The 21,584-nt window shown below is 53.8% G+C and overlaps 9 protein-coding genes across 9 annotated transcripts; 6 read left to right on the top strand and 3 right to left on the bottom strand.

Annotated features, from left to right (window-relative positions):
* Positions 1-1,023: 1,023 nt before the first annotated feature.
* On the top strand, positions 1,024-1,922 carry L226DRAFT_278733 (uncharacterized protein). Its single transcript, XM_067673553.1, has 5 exons — positions 1,024-1,104; positions 1,174-1,321; positions 1,388-1,474; positions 1,527-1,771; positions 1,827-1,922. Exons 2-4 carry the CDS (start codon positions 1,245-1,247, stop codon positions 1,693-1,695), a joined length of 333 nt encoding a protein of 110 aa, XP_067529826.1. The 5' UTR covers positions 1,024-1,104; positions 1,174-1,244; the 3' UTR covers positions 1,696-1,771; positions 1,827-1,922.
* A 484-nt stretch (positions 1,923-2,406) lies between these two features.
* On the top strand, positions 2,407-4,212 carry L226DRAFT_539930 (uncharacterized protein). The gene is made up of 7 exons (XM_067681766.1): positions 2,407-2,687; positions 2,745-2,756; positions 2,810-3,219; positions 3,268-3,355; positions 3,408-3,680; positions 3,760-3,935; positions 3,987-4,212. The coding sequence occupies exons 1-7, from the start codon at positions 2,522-2,524 to the stop codon at positions 4,116-4,118; spliced, it is 1,257 nt and encodes a 418-aa protein (XP_067529825.1). The 5' UTR covers positions 2,407-2,521; the 3' UTR covers positions 4,119-4,212.
* A 1,033-nt stretch (positions 4,213-5,245) lies between these two features.
* L226DRAFT_539929 (uncharacterized protein) lies at positions 5,246-7,640 on the bottom strand. Its single transcript, XM_067681765.1, has 21 exons — positions 7,520-7,640; positions 7,380-7,461; positions 7,304-7,317; positions 7,210-7,251; positions 7,089-7,145; positions 7,032-7,041; positions 6,957-6,974; positions 6,878-6,903; positions 6,798-6,823; positions 6,712-6,746; positions 6,638-6,662; positions 6,558-6,569; positions 6,452-6,510; positions 6,294-6,394; positions 6,192-6,238; positions 6,124-6,136; positions 6,034-6,061; positions 5,925-5,982; positions 5,839-5,863; positions 5,653-5,776; positions 5,246-5,587 (listed from the first exon to the last, which is right to left on the bottom strand). Exons 1-21 carry the CDS (start codon positions 7,633-7,635, stop codon positions 5,444-5,446), a joined length of 1,062 nt encoding a protein of 353 aa, XP_067529824.1. The 5' UTR covers positions 7,636-7,640; the 3' UTR covers positions 5,246-5,443.
* Positions 7,641-8,151: 511 nt separating this feature from the next.
* L226DRAFT_539928 (uncharacterized protein) lies at positions 8,152-8,722 on the bottom strand. The gene is made up of 2 exons (XM_067681764.1): positions 8,533-8,722; positions 8,152-8,462 (listed from the first exon to the last, which is right to left on the bottom strand). The coding sequence occupies exons 1-2, from the start codon at positions 8,709-8,711 to the stop codon at positions 8,318-8,320; spliced, it is 324 nt and encodes a 107-aa protein (XP_067529823.1). The 5' UTR covers positions 8,712-8,722; the 3' UTR covers positions 8,152-8,317.
* An 887-nt stretch (positions 8,723-9,609) lies between these two features.
* L226DRAFT_278579 (uncharacterized protein) lies at positions 9,610-10,312 on the top strand. Its single transcript, XM_067673552.1, has 4 exons — positions 9,610-9,949; positions 10,003-10,124; positions 10,192-10,249; positions 10,299-10,312. The coding sequence occupies exons 1-3, from the start codon at positions 9,713-9,715 to the stop codon at positions 10,205-10,207; spliced, it is 375 nt and encodes a 124-aa protein (XP_067529822.1). The 5' UTR covers positions 9,610-9,712; the 3' UTR covers positions 10,208-10,249; positions 10,299-10,312.
* Positions 10,313-11,446: 1,134 nt separating this feature from the next.
* Positions 11,447-12,749, top strand: L226DRAFT_526702 (oxidoreductase; the record flags this gene model as incomplete). Its single annotated transcript, XM_067679071.1, has 7 exons — positions 11,447-11,485; positions 11,543-11,674; positions 11,730-11,974; positions 12,024-12,154; positions 12,220-12,405; positions 12,460-12,584; positions 12,651-12,749. The coding sequence occupies 7 exons, from the start codon at positions 11,447-11,449 to the stop codon at positions 12,747-12,749; spliced, it is 957 nt and encodes a 318-aa protein (XP_067529821.1).
* Positions 12,750-13,223: 474 nt separating this feature from the next.
* L226DRAFT_616935 (uncharacterized protein) lies at positions 13,224-14,178 on the bottom strand (the record flags this gene model as incomplete). The annotated part of the gene is made up of 5 exons (XM_067686967.1): positions 13,224-13,235; positions 13,304-13,405; positions 13,466-13,578; positions 13,637-13,766; positions 13,831-14,178. The coding sequence occupies 5 exons, from the start codon at positions 14,176-14,178 to the stop codon at positions 13,224-13,226; spliced, it is 705 nt and encodes a 234-aa protein (XP_067529820.1).
* A 1,503-nt stretch (positions 14,179-15,681) lies between these two features.
* On the top strand, positions 15,682-16,298 carry L226DRAFT_278561 (uncharacterized protein). Its single transcript, XM_067673551.1, has 5 exons — positions 15,682-15,778; positions 15,844-15,894; positions 15,954-15,995; positions 16,051-16,092; positions 16,151-16,298. Exons 1-5 carry the CDS (start codon positions 15,716-15,718, stop codon positions 16,226-16,228), a joined length of 276 nt encoding a protein of 91 aa, XP_067529819.1. The 5' UTR covers positions 15,682-15,715; the 3' UTR covers positions 16,229-16,298.
* A 3,280-nt stretch (positions 16,299-19,578) lies between these two features.
* Positions 19,579-20,708, top strand: L226DRAFT_471949 (NAD(P)-binding protein; the record flags this gene model as incomplete). Its single annotated transcript, XM_067676424.1, has 3 exons — positions 19,579-19,966; positions 20,024-20,226; positions 20,286-20,708. 3 exons carry the CDS (start codon positions 19,579-19,581, stop codon positions 20,706-20,708), a joined length of 1,014 nt encoding a protein of 337 aa, XP_067529818.1.
* Positions 20,709-21,584: the final 876 nt, after the last annotated feature.

Genomic DNA, 21,584 nt, shown 5'->3' with positions numbered 1-21,584 from the left:
GTTCTGACGATGGGAGGTCTTGTTGTAAAATGCCGAGTGCCGGGGGTATGCGTTCTGTGATGACGAACATGGACCCTATCAGGAGGTCACAACGAAGTATTAAATTTGTGCAGAATCCGATGGACTCGGTGCGTCCTTGTGCAGCTGGGTGAGCGGCGAATGCTGTCAAGACTCATCTTCCACTTGCCGCGGTGTAGGGGAAGACGCGAATAGCTATACATAACTACCTGTCGGTGTAATGGAGTGTTGTCAGTACAGTGGCGGCTCCCAGAACAGAGCCAAATCGCTAGAGAGCACCCACTGTGTGTCTGCGCATACAAGAATGGAACGAGGGGCGCGCGATTTGGACTCTCCGTCAGTCCTGGCCTTGGCATGGATGACAGAACCTCCGACGAGGGAGTTTAGCTATCGCAAGATATGATGGCAAGCGGTGACCCTGACAGAAAGCTAGTTCGTCTTCCAGGATGGGCAATTGCCCCCAAGGCTGAGACCGGAGGGAATGGAAGCCTGAGTGATAACTGATATGGCGCGACGGAGATCGAGGTTGTTATGTCAATATACGAGGCTGTTCACCACATGGAAAGGTAAGGCGAGGTATCGAAGTGGTCAGAATCCTGAGACTCACCATCTGCTCGTCAGCCGACGATCTCCCATGTTGCACACGCCACGCCGATGCAGTGCGCCGTCGAAGAACACTCGGAGAGGTAACTGTCAGGCATCGGAGCAATCGGAGATGCTGGTGCGTCCGCCTTGGCTTCGCTCTGGACGTGATGCGCGAAGGGGCGTGGGTTCTCCTAGTAGGACGCGAATTATACAGTGGGTTCAATGGAGAGCCGTGGGGAAGAGTAAGACCGGGACTGAATGCTCCGAGCACAGTGACACACTGATGAGGCGAAGGTATGTAGCGCCGAGCTCGTAGCGGGAGCAAGAGGAAGCTTTACTGGGGGCTTCCGGCAAATGCCGAAGCTGTGGAAGCTGAGGCGCCGGCAGGTGTGTCACCGTGCTACTACTAGCTAGCCTTCACTCTATTCAATACATGTGGCCTCTGGGTACTGTGACGCTTTTCTTTGGTATTAAAATGGCATGAAGAGACTTTTACTAGAGGTATGCTTCTGATGTCGCTTACTCTGATGATCTCCGCAGACGATCTCACATCAGAAGTTCGTATGGCAGGTCGGAACATCGAGCCTTCAAGTCTGCATACACGGAAAACGGGATTACGACCTCACTTACGCTATCCCGGTATGAAGTCGATGGCGTTGACCGTCGTTCCTGGTGATATCAACGCTGAAGGCAGTGACAAGAAGCGTCTACTGTTCCTGTGAGTCTTCTCCCTTCACCGTGCTCCCATCTGTCTTCTGCGTTCAACCGCGACTTCTCACACCAGCGCTTTCGACTTGGCTTTCGCGACCAGGGGGAATATGACACATAGCCTCACTTGGATGAACGTATTACCCTGGCCAACTGCTGACAGGTGAACACTTGGTTTCGCTTCTCCCGAAATCATGAAACTGAGACCGTTGAAGTTCACAGCCTTATACGTCAAGAGGAGGTACCTCCCGCGATGAAACATATCGCATTGGCCCCGAGACTGAGGCGGTCGCACTCGGCAACGTGACCGAGATGACTCCTACTGTTCGCTACAATGAATACGGCTCGCAAAATCCCATCCGAGAAATGTACCGCCGGGCCTAGCATCGCTCTTCGAAATCGTACTAATCATTCCGACTCACGGCTCATGCCTGTTGCTTCTGTATACAGAGGGCTCAACGTGCGTGATATCTATTCTTATCAAAGGTGCAAACATGCACTGAGCACTCATACAGTCGCCCGTGTGTTTTATCAGATGGATCAAGCCAAACGGCTCTTGTCCTGTTTTACGATGTTGCAGTCGCGATCCACAATCATTGAACTTCTCTTGAGGTGCATGTTCAGATATGACTCTGTGAGTGTGTACACACTCGCGGTCACTCACAGCGATATGTCCTTTCCTGTAGGATCCGACTACTCACTAAGAAGATCAGATCCGGGGCATACACCGTTTTCCATGCGGTCCAAGTAAGGTGGAAGGCACAAGAAGGTCGACCAACAACCTTCTGACGACGTTCTTTGGTGAGCATCTTCCGTAGCATCTATCAATCTCAACAGTCAGATGGGGAATTTTTCTGAGGACTCGGTGGTCCTCGGTGATGCTCATTACTACGCGCCGACCCATTATGTCCATCTATGTGGAGCATGTGGCTATCCGTACCCACTTCCTGATCAAACAGCGCCTTTGATGTTTTACCAGTCTGCTTGGCCTTGTTCGTGCCTGAACGATGTGAAGTAGCTGTGTGGTTTGTGTCCGTGTATATCTGAACATCGCTTCAGAATCTTTCACAGGACAAGCAAGTAACTCACGACGAAGCTCATGCTACCCTAAAGTTCTCACTTCTGCCCTTGACTTTTTTTACGACTTTCACTCTCATAAGACCGGGTTTGCTCACACGCTGTGTCCACCCTTTCGTCCTCGCCTATCCCTATGCCTAACCGGGGCGCCCTCTTCACCTTCCTACATCGTATCAGATGGTTCAATCTTGCGGTGCTGACGATCACGCCTGCCATAGGTCTACACGGGCTTCGTAGCACCCCGCTGCGGTCGTATACCTTAGCGTGGGCTGCAATGTACTATGTCATATCGATGCTAGGTGCGTGCACTCTCTGTAAACTAGTATTGATATGACGTCTCAGCTAACGAGTTACAGGAATCACTGCGGGTGAGCACAACCCTGTCTATTAAGCCGCTCAAAGTGAGAATGTTCGTGCGCAGGATACCATCGCTTGTGGTCTCACAGATCATACAACGCCTCTCGGCCCCTGCAGTACTTGCTCGTCCTTATGGGGGCAAGCGCAGTGCAAGGTTCTGTGTACTGGTGGGCCCGAGGGCACCGTTCCCATCACCGATATACCGACACACCTCTGGATCCCTACAACGCCAAACGCGGCTTGCTCTACAGCCATATCGGATGGATGCTCATCAAGCCGTCCGTGAAGCCTGGCACGGCTGACATCAGCGACCTGAAGAAGAACGAAGTAGTGCAGTGGCAACATAGATGGTACTTCGTCATCATCATAGTTGTAGGGTATGCCCTTCCTGCGATCGTTGCAGGGATCATTTGGGGAGACTGGTGGGGAGGTTTCTACTACGCGGGGATGTGGCGAATCACATTTGTTCATCACGTGAGTGCTGATTTTCCTCTACGCTGAAGTTGGCTCAAGACACTGTAGTCCGTGTTCTCTATCAACTCCCTCGCGCATTACTTGGGCGAGACTCCCTTCGACGACAAGAAATCGGCGCGGGACCACTTCGTCTCAGGTGAGTATGCATTTCACTGCATACCTGATCGTCCTACTAACTTTCAGCACAGCACTCCTGACCATGGGCGAAGGATACCATAATTTCCATCACCAGTTCCCGATGGACTATCGCAACGCCGTCAAGTGGTACCAGTTCGATCCTACGAAGTGGTTTATCGCGGGATGCGCCGCACTCCGTATCGCTTCGCACCTGCGCGTCTTCCCTCAGAACGAAGTCAACAAGGCGGAGCTTGCGATGAAGCTCAAGAAGCTTCGGGTAGTTCAAGACAACATCCAGTGGCCGGCGCAAGCGGAGGACCTGCCAGTTGTTAGCTGGGAGAGCTGTGAGCCATCTGCCACCTTGAAACTTTTCCGAGTCACGAACTAACCATCCGACGTGTCCTTGGCGATATGAACGGGCAGTCAGGAAGGAAGCGCAAGAGCGTCCGCTTCTCGTTGTATCGGGCTTCATCCATGACGTCGGAGATTTCCTCGATCAGCATCCTGGGGGGCGATCTCTCATCCGCTCACATACATCCAAGGATGCTACAGCTGCCTTCTGCGGAGGGGTGTACGAGCATTCAAACGCGGCCCACAATGTGCGTTGTCTTGTTTCTCCGGTCATGGTCGCACATTGACTACGCTTCCAGCTCCTTTCCATGATGCGAGTTGGCGTCTTGCACGGCGGTGTTGAGCACGTCGATGGCATCGCTCCTGGGGAGAGACTCAAGATAGTGGACAAGAATAGAAGTAGGAGGCGACAGCAAGCCGGGACCTACTAGATTCTTCGTAGATAGCGCACAAGTACCGTCTGCGAACTGAATGTTCGTATATGCACAGTGCAGTGATAGGAGCATCGAGAAAGGTTGAGCATGCAATGTCAGCCAGCACGGTATTGCAAGACGATTCGCGGTCGGAGGGACGAGGTAGCTGAGCAGCCGGACCGAACCAGTCCGAACTCTCAACCAACTCAACAATCCAGCGCCAGACGACGTTCCTTCCCTTTACTCAAGTCCTATTCCCGACCGACATTGGTGTACTTGCGCGAGAGAGGTCTCTGCTCGCGCCGCATGCTCGACCGGCGCGGCTGTGGGTTTGTGGTGCTAGCATTTTGCTTGTATCGTGACTCATGGGTTGACAGGGTCGTATTCTCAGAAAATTGATACCGTTCGTGCCGCATCTGCGCCCGCAAAGGTTTCGTTGCATGCAGAATCCGAGTCGACACAAACGTCAGCATCATGCCCCCCTTCACCCTTCAGTCACCTTTCCTCATGAACTCTCGGACTCTCCATCCTCTCGGCTTTGGCTCTTCCAGATACCCCAACTGGACTCGACTCCAGCCATTCGAGTGTTTAGCGCACTCGTACCAACATACTCACTGCTTTTAGTCTTCAACGCTCGGTGCTAGGGAGTACGATTAGTCTGGATAATTGGTCCCGCGCTCTAGCTCTTTCGCCTGGTCGCGACCAGTAGACCAGCGAGGACCTCCACCTAGCCAGACGCCTCGTCAGGACGGCCAAAGCCTGAGCGGACATCGTACACCAAGGGTCGTAGAGTCCGTCACCGTCCTGCGAGGTCCCGTTCAAGCATAATATTGACAACGACAACAAATGTACATAGGTACAGTCTAACAATAGCATCCGCTACACTCCTAAGGCTGCCAGGGCGTCGTCTGAGGTTGATGACAGTCTTTGCCGGCCAGAAGTCCACAAGAACGGGCCGTTCATGAACCTAACACTAAGTGAGACCGTGCCTGATTTAAGAACGTCACCGAGATGTTCCCTCACTCTCGTTCCTCAGGCTGTTATTCCGAGTGCTGTTGTACGTGCCGCTCATGTCTCTTCAAGCTTTCAGTCTGACGGATCACGGTACAGGTCAGGCTGCCCCTCGCAGTGGCCTAGAACTACTTGCACCCAATGCTCAATTTCTGTGATGCTAATCGCAAAAACATTCGGTCGACGGAAAATAAGTATGGACGTGCTTGAGAGACCATGGCTATGCAACGCCCTGACCAACACATGGGGTATCAAGCTGTGCTACAGTGTCAGCCCAACCTGAGTGCATAGGAAGTACGAATGAACTCTTCGTCTGATTCGATTCTTGCACTCTAGACGACCATGTGCTGTCCCATGACACCAGCAGGAGTCTTCGCAGAGGGACCATCTGGCCCCATCCCGTCGTCCGTGCCACTGGCACTGTCATCGCGGGACGCTGAGAGCATCCTGAAGTCAACAACTGGAGCCGACGAAACCTGACCAATATTCCGCGTTAGCATCCACAAATCGAACCTTGGCTCGACGAGTGTCTCACACGTACCTCACCAGATCTGGATGTACCAGTACCGTCGCTCCCGCCGAAGGTGCGCTTGATTGTGGACACGCCGGATGTCATTGTCCTGAGAGGGACAGAGTTCTCTGCGAGGTCGGGCCTCACGTTCAAGCTAACATGTGCATGCGGCCTCTGTGTCAGCCTGAATACTTCGTGCACATGGGGGAAACGCACAACGCGAGGACACCGTTCGTGTAGACTAGACAAGAACATGAGTTGAGCGCACCAGCAGATAGGGTTATAATCGTATTAAGACTCACTCTTTGTGGTCGGTATGGCCAGGGCGAGGTATACGAATGTTCCCTTCGAGACAATGGTCTGCTCAAACAGTGTCAGAGTTGATCTGAAATTACGCTGCAAGAGACCCACAGATATCATGGCAGGGAGTGTGAGCGCACTAGGTTCAAGATTATCAGCTTTGCAGTGGTAAGGGTGCAGGGGAAGTCCTTGAATGCGAACGTGATCATGAGAGCTAGGACCACAAAGGCATCAGTTGGCCTCGAAGTACGGCAGGAATTAATCCTCACTAGCAATGACCGCGTAGACCGCAAGGCTGTCAAGTCCCTTCTTCGTCCTAAGATAGGAGGTCAGGGCCCATTCCACATTGTAAGCGTAGCGCATGTACGGACGAGCGGAACGCTGTCTTGCTGCTCCGGAGGACGACGAGGAAGACGATCATGAGGACAAGGTCGATGATAGTCGCAGCTCCGAAGCAAGCTGAGTTGAGCCACTGGGTATTGTGAGCATGCGCCAGGAATTGCTGAATGCGAAATATCGGTGCACGCACCATGTATGCCAGGGCAAACTCCTCAAATGTGGTGACCTTGAACGCACTCACTGTCGTGCCTACGATATTTTCAGCCAACAGGAGTTCGTGGAGATGGGAGACGTACCGATGAAGATTCCTTATCCGGATAATAATAACACAGTTGGATCTTAGTTCTTGCGTTAACGTCTACAGGTGGCCTCTCACCGAGCTCAGCCAGCATCATGACGACCTATAGACAGTCAGCGGTTGCTTGAGAAATTGGATGTGGCTGCACTCACAATAATGGCGACAATCCATCTGAACCGCCGATCAACTTCTCCAAATCAGATCCTGTGTACAATATAGGAATTGCGGGACATCATACTGAGGAAGATCCGTCGAGTGTAGAAACTAAAATTCGCTATCAGTGCTCGTTGACGTGTGCCGTAGACGCATTATACGTGCCTTTGACATAGGAGGACCACAAGTCCCTGATAAGTTCTCAATAAGTACATGGTAAGCTTTGCCGGAGGAACCCGCCCACCGTGGAGAGGGGCATGAACTTGGAGGACCCCGCACGATCAACACAGAAAAATTAACGATACGATATGTACTATACCTGAATCGACCTGCCTAACGGTCAGCTTGCAAATGGTGAGATCAGCAGAGGACGTACCATGACGCTACGAGGAGTGCCGACGGATTGAAGTAGTTTTCGACTAGATAATGGTAGCTTTCGGATATCTATGTTAGACGTCCAACAAACGAGGATAAAGCGAGCATGAATGGAAACGCACCATGTGTGGATGATAGTCGCAGAGTGGAAGGTGTCGGTGACACTGCAAATGTGGTTCTACTAAAGCACGCAAGCGGCATGCTTCTATGACTCACAGTATAGCCGGAACCTGTTAACGGTATATATCATCTAGGCATACTCTCACGCGCAATGTGAACCGCACCGACGTACCAGCAATCTGTGGAAGGTGATATCGCTGTTTCCGAACAGACGGTAATACCGGTAAGTCTGGTTAACAGTCAAACCGTACAACCTATCGACATCCGACATCAGTATCCAGGAGCAGTTTTCTAACAGGAGAACGAACTCACGCAAGTGCAAGGAAGGTGCTGATGAGTAGAGCGCCATACGTGTTCGTCAAGGAGGGCAAAAGAAGAAAACTCAGAGGCACCTCGTGACCTGTGGCGTTAGCTAGCAAAGACGACATCCTTGTATGCTGCAGGATAAGACACCGACGAGGGTTAGCGTTCTTATAGGATGCCAGCCCCTGCGACAACTAAACCTCACTTAAATGACAGGAAAAATTGAATCGCAAGTGACCGTTGACACGTTACTGCGTTCAGATGAAACACATCCACATCATAGAACCTGTTCAACAGTCAACGAGTGTCGCGGGCATCATCGACGTTTGCACTCATAGCGAACATTGTATCCACCTTGTGCCCGTGATGCAACAATCGAACTCATTTTCGGGGCAGTGTCAGTGAATCCAGCTGTCGCCTCGCCTCGAAGCTGCAAGTGAGTAATCAACGAGGTTCCTGCCCTGACTTCTTCTCCCAAAGACACCTTCTCGCCGAGGCCATGCATCTTCTTTGATTGATCTAGCTTTTACGGGTTGCTAAATACTTGAAAATGTCCGGAAGCGAAACGCTGAAATGCGGTAGGAAGGGGAGGACGAGGTGGTGTGAGCAAGACCACGAGTCGCCGGTACTAAGTAGGCGATATTCGAGGCAGGTGAGGGGCGCATGCGGGTTTACTAGGGGTGTCGCTGTACCCTCCGGAGGTATCGGACAGACATGGATCCGATCGAGGACCAGCCGTGAGAGATGTGGGAGAGACAGTAAACCACACAGTGTCTCCCAGGTAAGGCCATGTCCGTATACATGGGACTACTCGGGGCGAATCACGACCTCGGATAGACGGGGCATGTTGTGCAGAGCATGGCAGAGACTCGGGATGGCCAGTGCACCGCAAATCACGTCTGATTCTTGCGGCTTGTCAATGTCGTGCTCCCACTGGTCTTCCATGGGATAGCTGTCGACGCAGCGATACGAGATTGTCATCATTCTATGCAATTTCAGCTCACTGGACTGTACGAACGTACCGAATATGAGGCCATAGAGTACACGGTACCAACGACTCATCGGAGGCGATTCCAACAGAATTTCCTAGTACTTGCCTGCATCGACCAAAGGGTACCGGCATTGCCAACTCGCGGAGCCTCCTGCATGTGCAAGATAGACACATGGCGGTGCGAGAATCAAGCTCATGGTAGCCGGCCATGGACATCACAGTTATGTGTTCGAAAAGACGGAGAAAGGAGTAGTCGTCCAAATTGAGGATCCTAGTAAGCCGTAAGCTCATGGCGCTCAATGCATATATTAAAAGCATGTGCGGCGAGTAAGTCAGCGGCGGAGGACATGGAAAGTAAAGTCTCGAGAGATGGAGGAAGGGGTGTGGATTAGGCGCACATGCCGCGTTTGGCGCCGCGCCGCGCGGGCTTCGGAATTCAAATTGCGGTTCTTCTTCTCCTCCACCTTGACGATGTGCTCTCGCTCCGCACTCAACATTTCGCCTGAATTCCTCTTGCTACCTTACTTGCCCCACTATGCAAATTGAATTGTACCCACCATACCCTTCCCTTGAAACCGCACAAGGACGCGATTGCCTCACTGCTCCTCTGTTCGCGTTTTGATCGCGTCATCAGCATACCCCGTCTACCGACATTGTCGCGTCCCCCATCCGGCCGACAAGTTCTTAACTCATGAGCAGCATTGCGCGCCCCCCGTGTCACCGAATCTGCCTACTATCATTCCTTTCTCGTGACATTGCCCGGCACTCAGCCTCCAAAGTGGCGTATGCACATTTAGCACGACGACCTGGGCAAGATTCCGTGACATCGATGCTCCGATCTACAAGGTGCGCATTCACAAGCCCGTGACCGCGTCGTTGTACGACCATACCGTCCTCTCCCTCATGCCATCTCCCCGTCCCTTAAGGTCCAACTCTACTGCTCGAAGACATGCCCACACGCGCCCGCCCCTCTCCGACTCAGCAACGCGGTCCTGCGCAGACTGAGCTGCACCTCCACGCCCGCGCTTCTTGCACCCGCTGCTCTTCCCTGCCCAGCCGACCGTGCCGCGTGCCAGTTTGACTACCGGAGTCTGCTCGTGCCATTCGAGCAATTCAGGATTCCCGAGCGCAGATGAGCATGTTGTTAGTACGTGGCAGCTCGCGCTGCGAATCGTCCCACGGATACGTCCTTCCTCCGGAGACTTGATGCTATGGAGTCATACCCGAGGAACGCCGCTATCGCCACTCTTGCAGTCTGCGACCGTAATACATCTGCTCGGATCGCATTACGAGAGGCATATGAACCGAGGCTCTGGACAAGCGGAAATCTTCGCCAGCAACCGACCGTCCTTGATTTCGTCACTGCAAAGGGCAGCGCCGAGTCCTGCGAGCCTGCGGCGAAGGAACGTAGACCAGCCCATGAGGAGCACCGTGTGTCGTCGGGGAAGGTAAGCTGTCCTTCAGACGCTACCAGAATTGTCACTGACATCTCACGCCCCAGTGTCTACTACTTCAGCTAAGGAGTCGGGCACAGACGACATGTCGAGGATCCGGGCCCCCACATCCCGTCCCCAACCATGTGAGGGTACGGCCGCCGACGGCGTCGAACGCGTGCGATGAGTGGTGCGCAGTGGCCTACTCGAACCGTGCGGACTTGGCTTACCTTCCAACGCTGCCTTGTCCACTCCAGCTTAGCGTCTGTTTGAACCTCAATCATAGCAGGCTCTTCCGGAACTATTCGGAGGCTGGTAAGCGCGGACTTACTCTGAAGTCAGGGCAGGACTAACGAGCACGTAGCAGGACTACGTGGATTCTAGCCTTGCGCTGACGAATGACCGCGCAAGAGTCATGAAGACCAATGCACTCTTCACGCATCGTCGGGTTCATCGACCACGTGCTGAGCTCGAGCACCGCGGCGTATCTCTTCTAGTCCGCGATGAGCACTCTGCCCTCCGGTTCGACTCGCTGGTGCATCTGCCTCACGTCCCAGGCTAGTAGGCTGCAGCCTGCAAGCCTTCGCGGTGCACTTGCCGGCCCTTCGATCCCGCCCAAGTGAGCCATTATTCGAGACTATTCGAGATGTGAGGCCTCGAGGACCGGGCCTGAGGTCTGAGTCACGGCAGGTACAAGACCCGCTGTGTCGACGTTGCTGCAACACAAGTGACAAGGATGGCAAAATCTCTAGCGCATGCATCGCTGGGATCTGCTTAGTGCTGGAGAGCCGATTACAGAACCGCTCGCAGTAGTCGTTGAGGGCTTCAGCCTGATGGGTCTGTCCTCTGAGGTACGTACACAACTCAGTCGAGCTTACCCTCAACGTCACTCACCATTCTGTCGACCATCACTGCAGGTCCGACTGTTCCGCCGCTCATCGTCGAGCTGACCATCTGCCTTACCTATCTTGTCAAATCCATGGCGTGATGTAGTCGGAGCTAGATGATCCTGCTCGATAGGTCCTACCCCTGGTCAGCTCGCAGTCATCTCAGGATCCACCTTCGTATCAAGTGTTCGGAGCGCGCTTCCGTAGCCATCGAAATACGAGACCGTCGTAAGCTGTCGGAGGACCACCTACTCAGCTAGTCATGGATCCTGCGATTGTGTCATGCCGTAGTGAGGTATGTCTCACCCTTTGTTCTGCATGTGTCGTGTCTCATCCGACTCCGTACATAGTCCGGATGCCGAGCCCCGATGGCCGCTAATTGGGCGCTTCGAAGACCCAGAGACGACCGCAACTGGGTCGTCTATCACGTACCTGAGGAGAGGAGCGAAACCTTCTCAAGCATTACTCCTCCTCCGAGTCACGTAGGAAAGAAGCCGGACAGAGTGCTCGCTGTGGTGACCTAGTCGAAGGTTCAGCCCGGAGCCGTAGTCCATCCCAGAGCACACCACGGCCTCTTTAGCTCTGCTTCAAGGCTGGTCTTGTCCTCCTCGCTGCCAGTGTCAGCATGTTCGGCTTCTCCAAACGCTGGGATCCCCATCTCAAGGTCTGTCTCTCAGCATCCCCTCTCCGTCACCCCTTAACCTGACGATTCTCCCGCCAGCACTGCTTCGCGACCGGCGGGTCCTCTGGGGCTGGCCTCGCATTCGCAAAACTCCTCGCTCAGAACGGCGCGTACGTCTTCATCGTTTCCCGGGACCAGGCGAAGCTGAACAAGGCACTCGAAGAGCTCGAGGTGAGTCTGCCCATACGTCCCTGTGTTCTGCTCTCGCGTCCGAACCTTCCCGCAGGCAGCCCGCCAGAACTCGCAGCAAGTCTTCCGAGCCTACTCCTTCAGCGTGAACACCGAAGCAGGGTCTGCCGCTGCCATCAAAGCTGCCAGTAAGCCATTCGACGGGCGATGCCCTGACGCGTTCTCCCTGTGTGCTGGCGCCTCAAGACCGGGTTTCTTTGTCGAGCAGACAGAGGAGTCGTTGAGGACCGGTATGGAGCAGACATACTACGCACAGGCGTTCACAGCTCTGGTGAGTCCCATGTGTGTCGTGATTCCCTGTCTGTCCACCATTCCAACACCCGCGGCCCAGGCGGCATCGAAAACCATGGTCCAGCAAGGCGTCAAGACTCAAGGGCAAGATCGTCTTCTGCTCGTCCACCCTTGGCTACTTCTCTATGGTCGGCCACTCCACCTACTCGCCCGAAAAGTTCGCCATCCGCGGTATGCCTGTCGCATTTCAGCTACGGCCACCCCGTGTTCGCTCGCTTATATACGGCATGTGACAGGCCTCGCGGAGACCCTCCAGTCCGAATTCATGCTGTACGGGATCGAAGTTCATGTCGCCTTCCCGGGCACGATCTACAGTCCCGGCTACTCAGAGGAAAACAGAGTCAAGCCCAAAGTCACGCTTAAGATCGAAGAGACTGACGAAGGTGCGACGCCCGAGGTCGTCGCAAAGATCATCTTGGACGGTGCGTGTCCTTCCCTCCGAGTTGTCGAGTTTACTCAACGTATACTTCTGGCAGGCGTACGCAGCGGGAAGTTCCACATCACAGTAGACTTCATCGGGAACGTCTTCCGGAGCTCGACGGCAGGCTCGACTGAGCGCAATAGCTACGCATTGGACTGGGTCCACGGGCTTATTGGCTACGTACGTGTTTCTGTCCCATTCCTGCTTGCTGGCGCTCGGTACTCACGCGCTCGTCCTATGCGACAGATCGCCCTCCCTATCTGGAGGAACTCGGTCGACTCCACGGTGCTGAAGCACCGCGAAGAGCATGAAGTATACTTGCGCGAGAGAGGTCTCCTCTCGTGATTGTGACGGCAGAGAGCGCTTTTGCTCTTTGCGTTTGTGTGCTCGCAATCTGTCACTGTAATTCATCGGTTCACAGGGTCGAATTTGCACCAAATCGATACTCGTTCTTGCCTCATCTGCGCTTGCAATCGTTCTGTTGCATGAAGGACCGACCGACACGACCGCCAGTCTGACGTCAGCTTTCTGGTGTATGACACACCCATCTCAACATGCTCGCCGTTTGAAGCTTTCGACGCTCAGTGCTAGGAATACGAACCTCAATGATGGCTAGCCAGAAACGCGTACGATCTACGCATATGCTATTGAGGCGAGTGCTCAAATGCGCCTTATCACGGCATTTGGGTCTATAGGTCTGCACACGCTCTCGAAATGCGTGGAGGCATCGGTACATAAGATCTCTGGATATACGAGAAGGTGTGATATCTTCTGCCATTGGTGAGAGCCGCAAGGATTGATCTCCAATTTATTGTGACATCACGTCGACCACTGTTCGAATATAGAGAGCATGAGGCCGTGCAAGTCACCACACTATCGCAGGGAACACGATCGGTCACCTTCGTCATGATCCACTCAGGATACCCTGTGGCAGCTTCACCTTTGGCCTTGATACCGTTCTTGTCGACCTGTCCGACTCCAAATTGATGCTCCTCGTCGACCTGTACGAAGATGTCGTAAGTCATCTCACGAAACACATGTCTTCACGGCCATCAACTCACTTCAAAGCCATAACGCGCGTATATGTCTCGTTTCACGGACGTCGTAGCCTCTAAGTGGACCGGCTTAGGGAACGCACGACGGAATCCTTCTTCCATGAGTAGAGAAGAGTAGCCTGGAGCAGAGTACGAGTTGTCAATAGCGAACAAAGGAAGGTCGGAAATGTCACTTACCTTTCTTCTGGTGGTTAGGATCAACGACAACCTCAAGCAAGTGCCATGAATCAAGCCGATCGTGCCCGTGAGCCTTGAATGACCTCTCTAGGCTCCTTTCCACCGCAGGCGAGAAATCGAACAATACGCGCTGAGACGTGACGCACATCAGTGTTGAAGTAACTCGTCTAGACAACCAGGGGAGTTACAGATACCTTCACGCCCTTGACTCCCCAACCCCAAAGAACCTTCAGGACACCAGACCGAATCACAGTCCTGGGTCCCATGTCGAGCGTCTTGCCGGGCGGCAGCCATAGAGACGCCGCCGCGATCTCCTCATTCGAAGTCTCCGACGTGCCCTCAGTGCTACCGCGACCATCGTGGTCCTCCGCTTTGCCGGCAGACTGGGGAATTACGACCACCGTGACGACGCCTTCAACCAGTATAGTGGCCCTGACCAAGGCCTCCTGGAACCAGCTCAAGGTCCGCATGGTACGTTCCGCCTTCGGCGTTGGGGAGTCGATATTGTCGACGAGCGCTGTGACGCAACCATACCAGTTCATGGCCGGGTCCTTTGCAAAGGCACGCGTGAGGACTCAGGTGACGGCGGCATATTCGAAAGGCCGGGCGAGTCGGACGTAGGCTCCAGGGTGCTTGCTAGACGACATAGATATCACTGCGATGGAGAAAAGGGTCAGACTCAATGGTCACCCGAGGAGGAGAACGCCTGCGCGAAGGCACAAAACCAGGTTCAAGTAGCTCTGAGTGTGGTCCTCCTCGAAGTATCAAGTATCAGAACGAATTGTGGTGGAGGAAAACACCCCCCGCCTGGCCGCCGCAAAGGCTGTATCCAGGACTCGAACCTGCGCGCCCGGCCCATTTCAGCCGGAGGGCCGGGATTGTGAGTGCATCTTCACCATATTCGTGCCATATCGTCGTGAGCGGTGCGCGACAGAATCATAGATCGCCCTCCCGTTCCTGCCTATGACGAGCTGATGGTTAGGAAGACGATTGGAAATGCATAGAGCATTCTCATGCCAGGGTTGTTTAGATGGTGTGGTCACACTATGTGTCCTCTGGAAGATTTGTATCTCGCAACAGCTTTCCTTTTCCTCTCACGCTCTGACAGACCACAGTTTCCGCGTCGTCAAGGACTTTGCTACCAGTCCATCCAACATGTGACCGTAGAGACGTGGCTACCGGTCCCAACCACTCTCCGCGGAAACTTACGGCATCCCGCATTTCCCATGGAGGCAGCTGTGCCCTACTACTAGAACCGTGGGCTGCTGCAGCCCGACTGAATCTTCGCGGGCCGGAGTTAGGTCCATCAGCTTCAAGAAGTTGAGGTAAGTTCATTGTTCTCATCATCACTTGTCGCAAAAATTGACCCACCGGTATTTTTGACCACAAGAGATCATGGAGGTACCCCTGACGCTATCCTTGGATTGGCAGAGATAGCGCCATCTATGGGTCCAGACGTGAGCCAACCTCCTCAATTCCTTCAGATACCTACGTCGCACCAAGATTGAATCCGGTGAATCCGGGACCGCTCACCTCCCAGGCTCAACAGCTACCCGTACTTGCCGATCAAGAGAATCGGCAGGATCCATGGCTCGGATTAAGAACTCGTTGAGTGCGAGGAGGAAGTCTTTGCTCGAAATATGACCACCCTTCCAAACCTCGGAAGCTCTTCAAAGTGTAGCAGCAGAATCGGCTTCCTGCCCTTCTCCCAAGACCCAGGTACCTCCACATACTTACCGCCGCTCTCACTCTTGGCAATAATCCATTTCTCACACCAATACGCAGCATGATAGACGCAGTATCCGATTTGAATTAGCCTTAGTGTTGTCTACAAGAGGACAATAGGTGCCGGGCGAGGTCTCATGCGGTCAGTCCGATTCGCGGTGCACAGTAGGAGGATCGTCCCCACCACTATGGAGTCCTTCCGGGCCCGTGTGGTTAGTCGGTCACGCTCTGTGCATTTCCAGCCGGTCCGGTCCCTGTTCCTCTGACTGCGGCTGCAGTGTCCATAGCATATAAAGGCGAGTCAGCTTACTCTCATCTCCATAGCGTCCCAGACCTCCACTAACCCGTACAAACATGAAGTTCACCTCCCTCTTCTCCGTGTTGCTGCTCGCCACCGTCTTTGTCCTTATCGACAAGGTTTGTCTTTGACCGCCGCTCTCCGAATTAACCGCTCGCCGCTGACATTTCCGATGCGGATACAGTCGATCGCCCAGCCCCCCGGGGTTGTCGAACCAGTGACCGATGGACGAAGTGTGCGTCAGTTGATGGACGCCTACGAGCCTTCCCGCCTGATGCTCTGATGACATGGCAGGGATATAATCGTCGTGACACCGAAGAGACTGACGGTCGAAGCGTAGGTCTGGCCCTCGATGTCTCTGAGCTGTAGCTCATCATTCATGTGCATACAGGGATACAACCGTCGTGGCACCGAAGAGACTGACGGCCGAAGCGTAAGTTTGATCTGAGTCTTCAGCAGCCACCGAAAGATTGCAGCTTACGTGTACACAGGGATACAACCGCCGCGAGGAGGACGGCCGCAGTGTACGACCTGTGATCTTGGAGCGCTTATGCCTCACGACTTGCTGATTGTTCGTCCTGCCTCAGGGGTACAACTGAATTGTCAAATCGCTTTATGACCTTAAGTTGGGCACGTTACCGTTCTCAAGGTCTGTCTTGATTTCACAATCTCCGGATACAGTGCTGAGTCCATTGCAATCTAGAAGCTGTCATATTCGATGGAAACTGTTTACGAGATGTATTCTTATTTCGTCAGAGGAGAATTGATCGTGAGAGAGTATTGATACCACTTTCGTGTACTGTGATCCAAGTAACAGACTATGGCCTGGTGGTAAAAGTGGCTCCGCACGACCATCGTGAGTGGCAGGACTTGCCCTGGAAATAGTCGGCTAAGTGAGATTACCAACACAGTCGAACCACAGCACTGGGCTGAGTGTGCTTGGAGGATACATGAACAAGTTCACTGTGTCATGTAGAGGAACCGCATAGTCGGCAGGTTTGCGGCACTCTGAATTATGGATCTTGGCAAGCGCGCGCGCAAAAGCTGCGTGGTTGACCGCTATGCCTCCTTGACTCGTTCGGTACTCGCCGGCTGCATCACAAATCAGACGCTCGCATCGATCAGTGACCACTTCTACCCATTACTCGTAACTGTATCTGCGAGTGAGCGACCGAACTTTGCTTTCCTCTTCTATCTGTGGAGGTCCCGCTATTGATTGAGCATTGATCATGAAATCTATGGCGGATTGATTCTAGACCATTCAGGGTCCCGCTCGTCATTCGCCCAACCTCGCCCTGACATTCTCCGCCTCAGCCTCAGGGTTTAGCAAAGCTTCACAACTGGTAGGTAGAGCAGGAAGTAATGATCATGATGTGCTATCGAATTTTCTTACCCAGATCATCCGATACATTTGAGATAACTTTGAGCACGACGGAGGAGGGCATCACCTTCCAATACAGACTCTCCAGCACAGTACTTCTTAAATCGTCAGCACAGTTCTTGTGTCATCAGCGCATCATAGTGAGATGGGACAATTCTTATCTCCTGATACTAACCAATAGCATCCGCAGAAGCGGTCGCAGAAGTCGCCGCGGCAGTACTACGTAGTACTACGGCGACTCTCTTGGCTCCGCCCTTAGGCAGGATGCAAGCCTGAAGTTCATGGTTCAAGCGCAGATAGTCACATCTTCCACACCGTCATTCTTCATGAAACATGCTTCATTGAGAGTCTGACGACGATATCAGGAAAGGGACGTCTCTAGCCCCCGCTGCTCCGCTCTTCGGAAGCAATCCTATTTCTGTTGCTATTCATAAACATCTAGTGCACTTGGAGCTATTTCGCTCACCAGTGGTACGTTGTCTCATGACATTACCCGCAGCACGGATGTAATGACATGAGGTATATATGTAGGTTGGCTTTGCCTCGGTCAGTACCACAGAAGATCGCGAACAAGGAGATGAAGCTCATTCACATTTTCCCTGCCCTTGTACTTGCCGCACTTGCTCTCATCGACAAGGTAAGTTGTCACTTGGTTCCGTTACACCACTGTCGGTTCTCCACTCCCAGAATGGATGTCAACTGACCGTCCTTATGCAACAGTCTACCGTCGTGACGGCCGCCGTCGTGTCCGATACGGTACCTCATCACACAATTGATGCATCCCAACCTGAACTGACGCTCTCAACTTTGAAGGTCTACGTTCGTGCGGAGGATACTGAGCGTAGTGTGCATCTACTATATCCAGCATACATCACTCCGGTCATCACTTTTCTCCACGTTACAGGGATACAATCATCGTGACGTTGCCAAAGCCTCCCTGTCCTTCTCGTTCTCCTTGGAGTCCTTGTGCATGACGTCTGCAATGGCCTTCCCGACGGAGGGCGTAGCACGGGTCGGGTAAACCCGTCGCGGGTACGGGTACGGTGGGGGTTTGTGCTCCTAAACCTCTCAGTCCCCGTCAGATGGTCGCAGACGCCATTGAACCAAGAGCAAAGCATTCCTGAGACTCATTTCGAGTCTAGAAATGTGAGCTCTGAGTGTATACCCGCCGTCTACCCTACCCGTACCCGTTTCCCACGGGTATGGTACCCGCGCGGGTACGGGTACGGGTAGGCTCTTCGTCACCCGTACCCGACCCGTGCTACGCCCTAGATGGGCGAGGAGTAGGTCTGTCGTGAACCTCCACGGAACAGTGCTGATATCTTCACATCTACCAGGGATACAACCATTGGGATATAGATGAGACTAATAGACGTGGTGTACGTCTTATTATTTACAACAATTCTTTAAGGATTCACATTGGCACAGGCATACAACCGTCGCTTTGCTGAGGAAGATGGCCGCGGGGTAGGGGTGTATAAATTATGGAAGAAGTAGACGCCAATGACTCCCTTATTCCAGGAATATAATCGTCGGGACATAGAGAATAACGATGGCCGCGGTGTAAGTCTGTTTCCTCAGTATCACTTTATTGGTAGCTCATATGGCGCAAAGGCATATGACCGCGGTGTTGCTGAGGAGGTTAGCCGTGGGGTACGTGTTATGCATGAATCCCTGATATTGATAGCTGATGTGTGCTCGCTCTCCCCAAGGGCTACAACTGATGACATACGACAGTAGAAGACCCCGAAACATTTATTGGTTTGTATCGCTTCTATTGGCATACAGCTTGGCGGGCACGATCCGTGACTGTGAGACGAAGAAGACCAAGGACATCAGAGTGTGACGAGTCGTCTCTATAGTACTCAGGAAGTAGCAATTCCAGTCAGGTGTAACTTTAGCTTCTGTTTTCCTTCATGAAGCGACAGGCTTGAGCGCTCCCTTACCGTGGCTTATCAGCGATCTTCCCTCAATCCTTGCTGCAATCTTCTCCAGATCGCTATCGAGTCGCTTCTCATCGTCTTGTGGGGTTTGAAGTGGACGTTGCACCGCAGTATTATTATATGACAGGAGAGCTCGTGTGCCGACATCACGATCACGTGTTCCGGCGAGTACCGACGTGGCGCGCCGGTATGCGATGCCCCATTTTGCCCATACACTGACAGGACGCATCCTGTCATGCTCTCGGCACTGGTGCCTCCTTCCGACTCTTTGTTGTCCTCCATCACATCGTCCACGATTCTCCATTATCGGCGTTCTCGGAGCTGTAGAATTGAACCGGAAGTCAGGGAACTGGTCTGGCCAGTCACCGACGGTACTTCTCGAGCGCTGATGTATCTATCCATTTCCGCGCCCAAGCTGTGCTCTGCCGTACCTCCTGGTCTCACACGATAAACACGCTCGGCTTCTTGATCGTGCTGCGGCTTCCTTGAGGGGACTCATGGACGCAGCGTGGTACACTCTCCTTGTCTTCCTAGTACTCCGCCCCTTCCAAGAACAAGCTTCCCGCCTCGCCCTCTGTAGTCTGGCTTCAAAACCATGAGCTTGTCCACTGCATCTTACCTTAATATCCAGTCAGTGACCGCTGCACTTGGTCGCCATCCCGTTGTTGCTGCTCTCATCGCCGCCTTTGTTGCGTATCGCATGTGGCCGTCTAAACCCCGCCGCTCGAGCAAACTCCCTCGCTCCCAGGAGCGCGTCATCATCCTCGGGGCGTCCGGGGGAATGGGGCGCTCCCTTGCCCTCAAGTATGCTCAGGAGGGTGCACACGTTTGCATCTTTGCCCGCCGCGAGCGGGAGCTGCTCAAGGTGGCGGACGAGTGCAAGGCCATCGCGCCGAAGGTCACGAAGGCCGGCGAGGGGGAGCGAATTTTGTTCGTCCGAGGCGACTTCACCGTCGTGAACCTCCGATCAAAGGTGCAGGATGGTGAGTGGCGTTCTATCGAATCTGGCTTCCTCCGCGTATTGAAGCTCTGTTGTGCAGCCTGGGGAGGCCTCGATACTCTCATCGTCAATGCCGGTGTCCCGACCTTCCGTCCGTTCTGCGAGCTCTCTGATCTTGAAGCGAAGGGACGCACGTTTACTCCTGCTGAGCCCGACGCCGCAGCCATCCAGCGTGCTGTGCAGACCGTTGAGAATGTCACCAAGACCAATTACATTGGCCCCGTGGTGTCTGCAGCTACCTTCGTAAGTGTGCTCCTCGGTACTTCCGCACCGACATTGCCCCTCATGCTCTCTGTTCTCAGATCCCAGCCCTCTCATCGTCAATGGCGCCATCCATCGTGCTCATGGCAAGCCTGGCTGCCGTTGTCCCCGCACCAACACTCTCACTGTACAACGGCTCGAAAGCTGCCGTGCTCGCGTTCTACCAGTCGCTTGCGACCGAGAACCCTTGGATAACGTTCACCGCTGTCCTTCCCTCGACCGTGCGCGGCGAGGAGTTCTTCAGCAATGCCGCAGACGGCGGCAAGCTGCGTGGGCAGGATCCCGAGAGCTACGGCCTCACCCACGACGAGGTCGTCGCTGGCGTGCTTGACGCGGTGGACAAGAGCATAACGACTGTGTGGGTGCCAAGCAGGGGCAAGACGGCGTTCTTCATATATTGGCTCTTCCCGGGCTTCATCACGAAAGTCGCGCGGAAGCGGTATGGATACCCTGCCGCCGACTAGGGCCCGTGACCCGTGTGGCCCCATCATATCGAACCTGGCGCCCTCATCTTCCAACTTTCGCCACTGCACCCCTTTGAACATTTGAGTGGGGTATGGCTGCGCAGTGCTCAACGAAGGGCATCCAGTGCGCCTAGGCCTGCCCCGTTCAACGCCGTGGTTGCAAGCTCTCTACGTGCTGTTGGTTTGAAGCGGTACACGGTCGACACTGAGTCCGACTTGAGACGGCGATGGGCTGTCTGGGTGGGATGAAGCTCGGCCGGAATCTCCATTGTCCAATTCCCCTCGGCGACGCACCCTCCTAAATAGTGGCTTCTACTAGGCTCGAGGGGACGCTGTGCCCTTCGACCCAGAGCTCGCGCTAGTCAGTATCATGTTTGGTTCACCACTCTGATTCATCATCCATGCCCTTTTCTTACGATATACTCTACCTTGTCTGCCTTAGGCTTGCATGGGTGTGATCACGCACGTCCAATATATCACCCTTTCCTCGCAGCTGTTGTTCTCAGAGTCGGCAATGAGTGAGTACGTATCCCGCCGCATTTGTCCCGCCCTCCAGCCGTCCGAACATGTTCCGCAGTAGGAAGGTCGACCTGCTTAGGGAACGAGCACATGGCGGTTGCGCTCTCAGATCTCAGCGCTGGAGCTTGCAGTGCGCGCATGCAGTCTGGCATCATCGAAGTTCACCCGCTTCTCAACACAATCTGAACTCTGACCTTGTGCTTTCACACAGACTGTCTCCGCTCTCGGAATTATTCAGCTCACGGGGTGCGCGGGATGGGAAGTGAAAACAGTTCTCAGGCGTCTGCATGCATCTTGATGTTTCCATCCGCGGCCCGAAGGTGCATGCAGTGAGCTAACTATCCTTCTCCATCTCTT

Source organism: Lentinus tigrinus (assembly GCF_003813185.1).
Source record: "Lentinus tigrinus ALCF2SS1-7 unplaced genomic scaffold L226scaffold_49, whole genome shotgun sequence".
In the NCBI taxonomy this organism is placed as follows: domain Eukaryota; kingdom Fungi; phylum Basidiomycota; class Agaricomycetes; order Polyporales; family Polyporaceae; genus Lentinus; species Lentinus tigrinus.
Note: the sequence above shows the minus strand (reverse complement) of the source record. Positions and strands in the feature narration are given on the sequence as shown.

What these genes read in the sequence shown, in the direction of transcription:
- L226DRAFT_278733 (XM_067673553.1), top strand. Translation starts at nt 1,245, where the DNA reads ATGAAGTCGATGGCGTTGACCGTCGTTCCTGGTGATATCAACGCTGAA. An exon ending in AAGAAGCGTCTACTGTTCCT is followed by an intron (nt 1,322 to 1,387) that starts GTGAGTCTTCTC and finishes TTCTCACACCAG; the next exon opens with CGCTTTCGACTTGGCTTTCG. An exon ending in CCCTGGCCAACTGCTGACAG is followed by an intron (nt 1,475 to 1,526) that starts GTGAACACTTGG and finishes AGACCGTTGAAG; the next exon opens with TTCACAGCCTTATACGTCAA.
- L226DRAFT_539930 (XM_067681766.1), top strand. Translation starts at nt 2,522, where the DNA reads ATGCCTAACCGGGGCGCCCTCTTCACCTTCCTACATCGTATCAGATGG. An exon ending in AGTTGTTAGCTGGGAGAGCT is followed by an intron (nt 3,681 to 3,759) that starts GTGAGCCATCTG and finishes ATGAACGGGCAG; the next exon opens with TCAGGAAGGAAGCGCAAGAG. An exon ending in ATTCAAACGCGGCCCACAAT is followed by an intron (nt 3,936 to 3,986) that starts GTGCGTTGTCTT and finishes CTACGCTTCCAG; the next exon opens with CTCCTTTCCATGATGCGAGT.
- L226DRAFT_539929 (XM_067681765.1), bottom strand. Translation starts at nt 7,635, where the DNA reads ATGTCGTCTTTGCTAGCTAACGCCACAGGTCACGAGGTGCCTCTGAGT. An exon ending in GCGACTATCATCCACACATG is followed by an intron (nt 7,146 to 7,209) that starts GTGCGTTTCCAT and finishes GATATCCGAAAG; the next exon opens with CTACCATTATCTAGTCGAAA. An exon ending in GATGGATTGTCGCCATTATT is followed by an intron (nt 6,663 to 6,711) that starts GTGAGTGCAGCC and finishes GACTGTCTATAG; the next exon opens with GTCGTCATGATGCTGGCTGA.
- L226DRAFT_539928 (XM_067681764.1), bottom strand. Translation starts at nt 8,711, where the DNA reads ATGGCCGGCTACCATGAGCTTGATTCTCGCACCGCCATGTGTCTATCT. An exon ending in ACTCTATGGCCTCATATTCG is followed by an intron (nt 8,463 to 8,532) that starts GTACGTTCGTAC and finishes CTGCGTCGACAG; the next exon opens with CTATCCCATGGAAGACCAGT.
- L226DRAFT_278579 (XM_067673552.1), top strand. Translation starts at nt 9,713, where the DNA reads ATGGAGTCATACCCGAGGAACGCCGCTATCGCCACTCTTGCAGTCTGC. An exon ending in ACCGTGTGTCGTCGGGGAAG is followed by an intron (nt 9,950 to 10,002) that starts GTAAGCTGTCCT and finishes CTCACGCCCCAG; the next exon opens with TGTCTACTACTTCAGCTAAG.
- L226DRAFT_278561 (XM_067673551.1), top strand. Translation starts at nt 15,716, where the DNA reads ATGAAGTTCACCTCCCTCTTCTCCGTGTTGCTGCTCGCCACCGTCTTT. An exon ending in TCTTTGTCCTTATCGACAAG is followed by an intron (nt 15,779 to 15,843) that starts GTTTGTCTTTGA and finishes ATGCGGATACAG; the next exon opens with TCGATCGCCCAGCCCCCCGG. An exon ending in AAGAGACTGACGGCCGAAGC is followed by an intron (nt 16,093 to 16,150) that starts GTAAGTTTGATC and finishes ACGTGTACACAG; the next exon opens with GGATACAACCGCCGCGAGGA.